General features: G+C 45.4%; 1 protein-coding gene and 1 pseudogene across 6 annotated transcripts in view; both read left to right on the forward strand.

The window, feature by feature from the left end:
- DRC7 (dynein regulatory complex subunit 7) overlaps positions 1 to 12,440 on the forward strand; it is a 36,432-nt gene that overhangs the window by 10,395 nt on the left and 13,597 nt on the right. For all 6 annotated transcript variants that reach the window (XM_024233699.2, XM_054533969.1, XM_054533972.1 and 3 more), the window contains one exon: positions 2,487 to 2,705. In XM_024233699.2, coding sequence (XP_024089467.2) covers positions 2,487 to 2,705 — 219 coding nt within the window. The remainder of the gene's footprint in view (positions 1 to 2,486; positions 2,706 to 12,440) is intronic.
- On the forward strand, positions 8,806 to 9,951 carry LOC100434921 (mitochondrial carrier homolog 2-like; annotated as a pseudogene).

The following is a 12,440-nucleotide window of genomic DNA, read 5'->3' on the forward strand; positions in this document are numbered from 1 at the left end:
CATGGAGACGATGTGTGTATGGACCCCCCAACTAGGTCCACCTCACAATCACCCCCAACCTCTACCCGGCCCTGCAGGAATCTCCCACTGGTGGTCAGCCAGCTTCTCATGATGGACTCCTAACATCAGGGCACTCTACTGCCTGGGGCAGCCCATTCTATGCTAGGCAGCTCTGGTGTCCTCTTTGCTCTAGACTCTTACTGGGGATATACCTGCATACACCCTCCCATCCATTCATCCTTCCATCTCCCCTCCCATCCATCCTCCCATTCGCCAATCCAACCATCCATCCATCCATCCTCCCATCTCTCCTCCCATTCATCCTCCCATCCGTCCATCTCCCATTCATCCATCCTCCTACCCATCCTTCCATCCATCCATCCTCCCATCCATCCGTCCTCCCACCCACCTCCTATCCATCCATCCTCCCAACCATCCATTCTCCTATCTCTCCTCCCATCCATCCTTCCATCCATCCATCCTCCCACCCATCCTCCCATCCATCCATCCTCCCATCCATCCTCCCACCATCCTCCCATCCATCCATCCTCCCATCCATCCTCCCACCATCCTCCCATCCATCCATCCTCCCATCCATCCTCCCATCCATCCTCCCACCTATCCACCCTCCTACCCACCTACTGTCCCATCCATCCAACGTCCCACTCATCCTCCCATCCATCCATCCATTCTCCCATCCATCCTTTCATCCATCCATCCTCCCATCCATCCACCCATCCTCCCATCCTCCCATCCATCCATCCTCCCATCCATCCTCCCATCCATCCTCCCACCTATCCACCCTCCTACCCACCTACTGTCCCATCCATCCAACGTCCTACTCATCCTCCCATCCATCCATCCATTCTCCCATCCATCCTTTCATCCATCCATCCTCCCATCCATCCTTCCATCCATACATCCTCCCATCCATCCATCCTCCCATCCATCCTTCCATCCACCCATCCTCCCATCCATCCATCCTCCCATTTCTCCTCCCATCCATCCTCCCATCCATCCTCCCATCCATCCTCCCATGCATCCATCCTCTCACCATCCTTCAATCCATCCATCCTCCCATCCACCCATCCTCCCATCCATCCATCCTCCCACCATCCTCCCATCCATCCATCCTCCCATTTCTCCTCCCATCCATCCTCCCATCCATCCATCCTCCCATCCACCCATCCTCCCATCCTCCCATCCATCCATCCTCCCACCCACCCTCCGATCTGTCCATCCTCCCACCCACCCTCCCATCTGTCCATCCTCCCAACCATCCATCCTCCCATCCATCCTCCCATCCATCCATCCTTCAATTTCTCCTCCAACCCATCCTCCCATCCGTCCATCCTCCCATCCATCCACCCTCCTACCCACTGTTCTCCCATCCATCCATCGTCCCACCCATCCTCCCATCCATCCATCCTCCCATTTCTCCTCCCATCCATCCTCCCATCCGTCCTTCCTCCCATCCATCCATCCTCCCATCCTCCCAACCATCCATCCTCCCATCCACCCATCCTCCCATCCACCCATCCTCTCATCCATCCTCCCATCCACCCATCCTCCCATCCACCCATCCTCCCATCCATCCTCCCATCCACCCATCCTCCCATCCACCCATCCTCTCATCCATCCTCCCATCCACCCATCCTCCCATCCACCCATCCTCTCATCCATCCTCCCATCCACCCATCCTCCCATCCACCCATCCTCCCATCCACCCATCCTCTCATCCATCCTCCCATCTACCCATCCTCCCATCCACCCATCCTCCCATCCACCCATCCTCTCATCCATCCTCCCATCCACCCATCCTCCCATCCACCCATCCTCTCATCCATCCTCCCATCCACCCATCCTCCCATCCATCCATCCTCCCATCCACCCATCCTCCCCTCTCTCCTCCCATCCATACTCCTATCCATCTATCCTGCCATCAGTCCTCTCATCCGTCCTGCCAGCCATCCTCCCACCCATCTCCCATCTCTTCTTCCAACTCCACACTCCTATCCTTCCTCCAATCCTCTTTCCCCACTCCCTTCTTTCCTTTCCTTCCATGGAGTATTCCTTGAGCTTCTTTTCTGGTCCAGACCTATTTATACATAACAATGAACAACAAGACAGTCACAGTTCTCTCAGAGGGAGGCAGATAAGAAAGGTACTTGGTCTCCCATTTCCTTTCTGTGGATGAAACCTCACCTCATAACATATAAAGCCGGTAACCCCCAGGTGCCCGGTGCCCCAAAGAGTCCAATTTGTAAGCCACAGATCTAGTCAGACTCTCCCATTGTTTTGATTTTACAAATGGGCTCAGTGGTTGGGTGATGGGAGGTGAGGTGGGCTGTCACACTCCGGTTGATGGTGCAGTCTACATCAGAACTCAGCTCTCCTGCTGGTTCCCCAGCCCCAGGGAGATGTCTGGGCCCCTGACACTCCTCTTCCAGCCATCTGACTCGTAGTCACCCACCTTTCCTTGGCAGGAGGCAGAGGAGGCAAAGCCGGATGCCCTGCATGGCCTGCGGGTGCACTCCTGGGTCCTTGTGCTATCGGGAAAGCGCGAGGTGCCTGAGAACTTCTTCATCGACCCATTCACAGGACATAGCTACAGCACCCAGGATGAGCACTTCCTGGGCATCGAAAGCCTGTGGAACCACAAGAACTACTGGATCAACATGCAGGATTGCTGGAACTGCTGCAAGGTGCCTAGGGACGGGGAGCTGGGTGGGCATAGCAGGCACAGTGCAGGTGATAGGAATAGAGGGAAGCAATGGCAGCCAGACCTTGGGGAGAGCAGGACACCAGGCCACGAGGGCTTTGAACCTTCTCCATAGCTGAGTCTCCATGGCCCACTCCCTTGCCCATGAATAACCATTCTGATACGATTATTGTCTCTCCCGATTTGTGTGTCCTTCTAAAATGTGGATTGTTTGAATGCATTTTTTAAAACCTCTATATTGAAGTGTAACCTACATGCAGAAAAGTACACTCATCCCATGCATACGTACAGTTCAATGAAATTCCACAAATTGAACACACCTTGGTTTCCTACACCCAGATCAAGAAATAGAATGTTGCCCAAACCCCAGAAAGTCCCTTTGCACAATTACTATCTTCCCCCAAATGTATTTTTAACTCATGTATGTGGCACTGGTACACACACGCACCTACAAGAGGGTACAGAGGAGGTCACAATCCTAAGTGTACATATCATTGAATTATCACACACTGAACACACCTGTGTAGCCAGGACCAGCAGAAGCCCCCTCATGTCTCCTCCTGGCCACCAACCCCACCATCGTCCCCAGAGTTAAGCACTATCTTGACTTCTAACAACATCCATTTGTTTCATCTGTTTTTGGAGTTTACATCAGTTGAATCACACAGTGATTCAATACTCTTACGCCTGGATTCCTTCACTCATTATGTTTATGAAATTCATTATGGTTTTTTGTGTGGCTTGTTCATTTTCATTTTTTATTACTTTTCCATTATTTGAATACACTAGAACTTATTTGTCCTTTCTACAGTTGCACATTGAGATTGTGTCCAGTTTGGGACTATTTTGAATAATGCCGCCATGAACATTTGTATACATGTATTTCAGTGAACACATATACACATTTCTGTTGGGTAACTACTGAGGGGTGGAATTGCTGGGTCACAGGGTGGGCACATGCTCAGTTTTAGTAGATATGGCCCGATTTCTCAAGTGACTGCATCCATTTACACTCCCACCAGCAATGTATGAGGGTTCTCGGAGCTCCTTCCACATCCTTGCCAATACTAGATACTTTCTTTTCCATTTTAGCTATTGTAGTGGACATGTAACAGTATTGCACTGTGGTTTTACTTAATGCAATTGATTTTTGGATGGGTGTAGGGGCTCACACCTGTAATCCCAGCACTTTGGGAGGCCAAGGATGGTGGATCACTTGAAGTCAAGAGTTCGAGACCAGCCTGGCCAACATGGTGAAACCCCATCTCTACTAAAAATACAAAAAATAGCCAAGTGTGGTGGTGGGCCCCTGTAATCCCAGCTACTTGGGAGGCTGAGGCAGGAGAATTACTTGAACCCAGGAGGCGGAGGTTGTAGTGAGCTTATATTGCGCCACTGCACTCCAGCCTGGGAGACAAAGAGAGACTCTGTCCCCCCCCCCCAAAAAAAAGCAATTGCTTTTTGCAAACTGTTCACATATCCAGTAAGTTTTAAACCTACTTATTCATTTTAAAAATTAATCTGTAAAGACTTTGGGATTTTCTGCATATACAATCAGTCCTATAGCTGAATGATGGCCGTTTTGTTTCTTCATTTTTAATCCTTATACTTTTTCATTTCTTTTTCTTGTTTTATTTCTCTGGTTAGTACATCCAGTATAATGTCAAATTGAAGTGGGGATTCTGAACATCCTTGTCTCAGTCCTGCTTCACAAGTAAAGCCTTAGTATCATAACATTTCACTATTTGTATGATGTTTATCTTGACTGTAGGGTTTTTATAGCTAGCTACCCTTTATTTAACTGAGGGATTTCTTTCTCAGTTTGCTAGCAGGTTTTTTTTTAATCAAACAAAATTTGTTTATATCAAATTTTTTTCATCTATTAAATGATCATAATTTTTTCTTCTATTAACTGCTAATTAGACTGATTGTGTTCCCCCCTTTTTTAAATTGAGGTGTAATTGACATAACATAAATCCACTAAAGTGCACAAGTTAGTGGTTTTTAGCATATTTACAAGATTGTGCAACTATCACCACTATCTAATTCCAGAATTTTTTCATCACCCCAAAAGAAGATTTTTATTTTTTGAGACAGGGTCTTCCTTTGTTGACCAGGCTGGAGTGCAGTGATGCAATCACGGCTCACTGCAACCTCAACCTCTGGGTTCAAGCAATTCTTCCACCTCAGCCTCCCGAGTAGCTGGGACTACAGGCATGTGCCACTATGCCCAGCTAATTTTTGTATTTTTTATAGAGACAAAAAAATGGGTTTTGCAATGTTGCCCAGGTTGGTCTCAAGCAATCCACCCACCTTGGCCTCCAAAAGTGCTAGGATTACAGGCTTGAACCACTGTCCCGGGCTCCGAACAGAAGATTGTGGTTGAGATTATACTGGATCCATAGATCAATTGAGAGAGAACCGTTTTCTTAACAATATTGAATTTTTCGCCCATGAACATGGTATCTCTCTTCAGTTATTTAAGTCTTTTAAAATTTCTGTCAGCAACATTTTGTAGGTTTCAGTGTACAGTTCTTATACATCTTTTGTCAGATTTATTCCTAAATATTTCACTTTTTGATGCTATAATTTTTTAAAATTTCAACTTCTGACTATTCTTTGTTAGTGAATAGAAATGCAGTTGATTTTTACATATTGATCTTCTATCCTGAAATCTTCCCAAATTCACTTATTTGCCCTAATAGCCTTAGTGTGGATTCCATCAATGTTTATATAGATAATTATGTTATCTGTGAATAAAAACAGTTTTACTTCTTTTCCAATCTGGATGCTTTTCTTGCCTTATCACACTGGCTAGAATCATCAGTAAATGTTAAACAGAAGTGATGAAAGCAAACCTGTTTATTCCTGATCTTAGGGAGAGCATTTAGTCTCATACCATTAAGTATAGTATTAGCCACAGGTTTCTCTTATTGGTTCCCATTATCAAATAAAGGAAGTTTTTCTCTAGTCCTAGTTTGCTGAGAGGTTTTTCAGAAATAGATGCTAGATTTTTGTCAAATACTTTTTCTGAGTCTATTGAGATTATTATGATTTTTCTTTTTTAGTCTATCTACATGGTAAGTTACTTGGATTGATTTTTGAATGTTAGACTAACCATGCATTCCTGGGATAAACCTCATTTAATTATGACGGTTAAATCTTTTATATATTATTGGTTTTGAACTGAAAATTTTGCTTCGAATTTCTGCATCTTTGTTGAAGAGAGATATTGTTCTGTAGTTTTCTTAGAATATCTTTGCCAGGTTTTGGTATCAGAGTAATGCTGGCCTCATGGAATGAGTTGGGAAGTTTCCCTTTTCTTCAGTTTTCTGGATGAGTTTCTGTAGAATTGGCATGATTTCTTTTGTACGTTTGCTGGACTTCACAAATGAAGCCATCTGGGGCTGGAATTTTCTTTGTGGAAGGATTTTAAGGTACAAATTCAATAGGGAGACTCAGGTTCTTTTTGAGTGAGGTTTGGTGTTTGTATCTTTCAAGAAATTTGTCCATTTCATTTGTTTTCAAATTTATTGTTATGAAAGTGTTCAAAATAGCTCCTTATTTTCCTTCTAATATGTTAGAGTCTTAGTGACATTACCCAATTCATTCTTAATATTGGTAGTTTGTGTGTTCTCTCTTTTTCTCCTGATCAATCTGGTTAGAGGTTTTTATCAATTTTGTTGCTCTTGATGCAGGGGCAGGCCCCAAAATCAGGGCTTTGCCAGTGAGGATTCATGGCTTTTTCCAGGAAAGAATTCAAGGGCAAGCTGGTGGTGTTAGAGACAACTTTTCTTGAAGTGGCAGCATATGGCAGCAGCAGACGGACTGCTCCTTGTGGAGCACGGCTACCCCATAGGCAGTGTGCCCAGATTGTAACCACCCAAGGGGTTCACCTTGCCCGCTGCCTAGACAGAGCTGATTCAAGACTGGGGAATTGCAGTAGAGAAAGAGTAATTCACGCACAGCCGGCTGTGTAGGAGACCAGAGTTTTATTATTATTCAAATCAGTCTCCCAGAGCATTCGTGCATTCAGGGAGCAGAGTTTTTAGGGACAACTTGGTGGGTTGGGGGATGCCAGTGAACCAGGAGTGCTGATTGGTCAGAGATGAAATCATAGAAAGTCAAAGCTGTCTTCTTGCACCAAGTCAGTTCCTGGGAGGGGGTCACAAGATCAGATGAGCCAGTTTATCCATCTGGTGGTGCCATCTGATCCATCAAGTGTAGGGCCTGCAAAATATCTCAAGCACTGATCTTAGGAGCAGTTTAGGGAGGGTCGGAATCTTGTAGCCTCCAGCTGCATGACTCTGAAACCACAATTTCTAATCTTGTAGCTAATCTAGTCCCTAGGCAAGAAGGAGGTCTGCTTCGGGAAAGGGCTGTTATTGCCTTTGTTTTAAACTATAATAAACTAAGTTTCTCCCAAAGTTAGTTCAGCCTACACCTAGGATTTAACAAGGACAGCTTGGAGGTTAGAAGCAAGATGGAGTTGATTGAGATCTCTTTCAGTGTCTCAGTCATAACTGTGCAAAGGCAGTTTCAAGAGTAGCAGCTCAGAGGCAGTTCCACAGTCACATTTATATCTACTTTAATCATATGCAAATTAAGAGGCAGATTCTGCAGAAATTTCTAGAAATAGAGTGGTAACCTCTGGTTCACTTGGTCGTTGCCATGGAAAGGTGTAATTTCTGGGTGTTGCCTTGGCCCCGTTTTAGCTAGTCCTCAATTTCTTCCAGGGTCTGAGCCCCCTGCTTGGAAGTCAAGTCCCACCTTCTGGTCAGTAAGTCCCACCTTATTGTCAATAAACCAGTTTTCGGTTTTGTGGTTTTTCTCCATTGTTTTTGTTTTCTACCTCATTGATGTCCACTCTGATCTTTATTATTTTATATTTTATGCTTACTTTGAGCCTCATTTACTTTTTTCTAGTTTCTTAAGGTGGAAGCTGAGATGATTCATCTAAGACTGTTCTTTTTTTTTTCTTTTTGAGACAGAGTTTCGCTCTTGTTGCCCAGGCTAGAGTGCAATGGCGCAATCTTCACTCACTGCAACCTCCACCTCCCGGGTTCAAGCGATTCTCCTGGCTCAGCCTCCCAAGTAGCTGAGATTACAGGCATGCACCACCACGCCCAGCTAAGCCTGTTCTTTTCTAACATAGGCCTTCTTTCTCTTGGAAGTACTACTTTAGTGACATCCCACACATTTTACTCTATCATGTGTTCATTTTCTTTCCATTCAATATGCTCTCCAATTTCCCTTTTAATTTCTCCTTTAATTCATGGGCCATTTGAAAATGTGTTTAGTTTACAGATATTTAGAAACTCTCTAGAGATATTTCTACTGTTGATTTCTAATTTAATTCTGTAGTGATTAGAGAAAATAACTTGTATGACTTCTATTATTTTACACTTGCTATAGTTTGTTTTATGGACCATAATATGGTCTGTCTAGGAAATTCACCAAATTCTTAATATGGTGAATTTTCTGTGTGTACTTGACAAGAATGTGTATTTTGCTGTTGGGTGGAATGTTCTATAAATGTCAATAATCTCAAGTTGATTGATAGTGTTATTCAAATCTTATATATCTTTGCTGATTTTCTGCCGACATTTCTTTCAATTATTGACAACATTATTGAAATCTTGGGCTACAATTTTGGATTTCTCTATTTCCTCTTTCAGTTCTATCAGCATTTGCTTCATGTATTTTGAAGCCCTGCTATTAGATGAGTAAATGTTTGAGATTGTTATGTCCTCATGATGAATTAACCTCTCTATCAGTATGAAATAATCAGCTTTATCCCTAGTAATATTTTTCATTCTGACATCTATTTTGTCTGATATTAATATAGCCACTGGAGCTTTGATTTGTATTAGCATTAGTTATCCTCTTTGCAGAACTGTGAGTCCATTAAACCTCTTTTTCTTTGCAAATTACCCAGTCTCTGGTATGTCTATTAGTGCTCTTTTGTTGTCTCGAAGGCACTCTGTTTCTGACCAGGCCAGTTTCCCTTGGGCCCTTTTTAAGGTGACCCTGAGGAACGGCTCACTCATTTGCTTGGTGGCTTGGACTGTCTGTCCATCTGCATGGCGGACATAGCCAGTCTGCTGCTCCTGAGCTCCCGTCTCACCATCCTGTCCCAGCTGCTCTCATGGTGTATGAGCCTCTTCCTGCAACAACAGGTCAGAATACTTTGGGGCAGCAAGTAGGTCAGCTTCCTGGTCCCTTTAGTTACACTCAATACATTGTGAGCATTGATGGGAGGTGCAGGTTGTTCACAGGCTTAACTCCAAAACTGCCTGGGAGTCCATGGTCAAGTTTTGCAGTAGTTAGGACCTGGAAATGTACAGAAAGCTGTCTCATCTTCCTTTGACCGAGTTATCATGGAGATAACTCAAGAGATAATCACTCATTCTGCTGCTACCACCATCGCACATCCCTTCTGCATGATTACTGAGATTTGCGGTACAATTCACTGACAGAGAGTCCAAGTACTGTGAACTTTGTGACTCCACAGTAACCATCTATTGGGAAGAAGACATCCTAGGGTTTCTCGTGTGTCTTGTTCCTCACCTCCTAGGCAACATCATTTCTTTATGGCTCTGTAACTTACTGGCCTACCTCATCAATACCTATGCACTCTGGTGGGGAATGGCGGCTTACACCTGTAATCCTGATGCTTTGGGAGAGGATCACTTGAGCTCAGGAGTTTGAGACCAGCCTGGGCAACAAAGTGAGACCTCGTCTCTATAAAAAAAATTCAAATAAAATTAGCCAGGTGCATGATGGCATGCACCTGTAGTCCCAGTTACCAGGGAGGCTGAGGTGGGATGATTGCTTGAGCCCGGGAGGTCAAGGCTGCAGTGAACCGTGATTGTGCCACTGCACAATCTCTCACACACACACACGCACTCTCTCACACACACACGCACACACTGGACAGTGAGGTTTCTATCGGGAATGAAATGAAGAGTATGAAGAGTTATTCTCAAGATGTCACAGCACTGTTTGCCAGTATGTTGACCTATCCCTTTGTGCTTGTCTCTAATCTTATGGCTGTCAACAGCCATGGGCTTGCTGGTGGACCCCTTTCTTCCTTCCCAGTATATACTACTTGCATAAATTGCTGGTGCATGCTACAAAAAGAGGGAAATATGAGCTGAGGAAATAGCTTGTTTTTCCCAAAGGATCCCTTTGGGAAGACTTGTTGTGACCTGAGAATGTTAATTTGAAGATGTAGGGCAGGACAGTGACATTTCTATAGTCCCAGATTCACCAAATTATGGGAGACAATGTTGATTTCTACATAGTGTTCCACACTTTTATTTTATTTTATTTTTGAGACAGACTCTTGCTCTGTCACCCAGGCTGGAGTGCAGTGGCGCGATCTTGGCACACTGCAATCCCCGCCTCCCAGGTTCAAGTGATCTTCTCACCTTAGCCTCCTGAGTAGCTGAGATTACAGGCATGCACCACCACAAGTGGCTTTTTTTTTTTTTTGTATTTTTAGTTTCACCATTTTGGCCAGGCTGGTCTCGAACTCCTGACCTCAAGTGATCTGCCCACCTTGGCCTCCCAAAGTGTTGGGATTACAGGCCTGAGCCACTGTACCTGATGACCTGCTTTTTTAATGGTCATTTAGTCTTGGGGAATGAATAAATAAGTAAATAAGTGTCAGAGGGGTGACTGCCAGCCCCTGTGGGAGACAGGCAGAGTTGATGCATGATTGCTTTGCTGGTTGCTCTGTCTCTGTGAAGAAGTCAGAAGCTCCGAGATGAGAAACTTCTGCCTTCAGCAAAGGAGACGCCTCTCATCACTCTGCCTCCCTTAGGCACTGATTCCAGGGTTGTGGGAAGTAACACTCAGTAGATGCTTAGAATAGTCTCTAGCTGTTCAATAAATGTTAACTATTGTTGCTCCCATCTTACAGGTAAGGAAACTGAGGCCAAGTAAAGTGAGATCATTTCTCCCACGCCACACAGAGGGGGCAGAGCTGACACTGCCCTCCCCCAGGGCCTGGGCTTATAAGCACCATGGTGGTCGGTGTCCTCTGAAGGATAACAGCCCTTCAGAGGATGCTACAGTCCTCCTTCAGCCCCTCTTCCAGCCTGAATGTCCTCATCTCATCCATCAGGCTCCGAGGTGAAGGCGGAAGTGAGGCCAGAGGGGCAGTACTGTGCCAAGTGAGGGTATGAGGAAGAGATGATGGCACAGGCTGTCACTTTTACCACCACACGAACATTGGAGCAGCTGCTTTGTCTCTTCAAAGAACCTTGAAATAGCGAGGGGTTGGAGGAGGACGGCAAGGCATCCACAGAGTGACTGCCTGGCGCAAACATACCCTGGGCACATGGATGTGGCTGTTGTCCATTCAATTATGCTTTTTCTAAAGGAATAGAACTTAAGTTAAAGTAACAAAGCATAATATCTAACTACTGCTAACACTGGTTTACAAAAGTAACAAAATTTAGGCCAAGAGTGCAAATAGGTTGGCCGGGCACAGTGGCTGACGCCTTTAATCCCAGGACTTTGAGAGGCCGAGGTAGGTGGATCACTTGAGGCCAGGAGTTCAAGACCAGCCTGGCCAAAATGGTGAAACCCTATCTCTACTAAAAATACACAAATTAGCTGGGTGTGGTGGCGGGCACCTGTAATCCCAGCTAATCGGGAGGCTGAGGCATGAGAATCACTTGAATCCAGGAGGCAGAGGTTGCAGTGAGCCAAGATCATGCCACTGCACTCCAGCCTGGGTGACAGAGCAAGACTCCATCTGAAAAAAAAAAAAAAAAAAAAAAAAAAGAGTGAAAAAAGGCAAATATCTATACAATTGGGTTCCTATCCACTAAGCCCATTAAGCTTTGTCCGCAGTCACTATGACATCTACCAGCAGTTCTCTCCCCAACTCTCCTCTGTTGTGCCCCGTACTTCTCTCCCCTCCACCCACCAGCTAGGGCAGAGAAATACTCGGGAGCCCTCCCAGGACTCACACATGACAGTGAGTACTAGGCTTAGAGTTGGCTTCAGGACAGCTTAATGTTAACACCCCTCCAGGCAGCTGTTCTGCAGCCTTTGCTTTCCTCTGGAACATGATTTAGGGTAGGGAGAACACCTTGCTCTAGGAAGGTTGATTAGAATGTGAGGTGCTCCCCACCTTCTAGGAATTATCTGACAGATGAGCCACTTTTATTGAGGGGACTGAGGACTCAGGTGGGCTGGGTGAAAAGAGGTCAGGAGTTTGAGACCAGCCTGACCAACATGGTGAAACCCTGTCTCTACTAAAAATGCAAAAATTAGCTGGGCTGTGGTGGCGAGCGCTTGTCCCAGCTACTCAGGAGGCTGAGGTAGGAGAATCACTTGAACCCGGGAGGTGGAGGTTGCAGTGAGCCGAGATCAGGCCACTGCATTCCAGCCTGGGCAACAGAGGGAGACCCTGTCTCAAAAAAAAAAAAAAGAAAAGAAAAAAAAGAAAAGAAAAGAAGGTGGCAGACACACTCCATGGAGGAGAAATTCTCACCCACCTGCTTTTTTTTTTTTTTTTTAGAGAGACAGGGTCTTACTCTGTCTCCCAGGCTGGAGTACAGTGGTGTGTTCACAGCTCGCTGCAGCCTCAACTTCCTGGAATCAAGTGATCCTCCTGCCTCAGCCTCCCAAGTAGTCAGAACTACAGGTGCGTAACACCATGCACTGGCTAAAAAAAAAAAGGCCGGGCACGGTGCCTCAT

The sequence above is a fragment of the Pongo abelii genome, chromosome 18, assembly GCF_028885655.2.
Source record: "Pongo abelii isolate AG06213 chromosome 18, NHGRI_mPonAbe1-v2.0_pri, whole genome shotgun sequence".
Lineage (NCBI taxonomy): Eukaryota > Metazoa > Chordata > Mammalia > Primates > Hominidae > Pongo > Pongo abelii.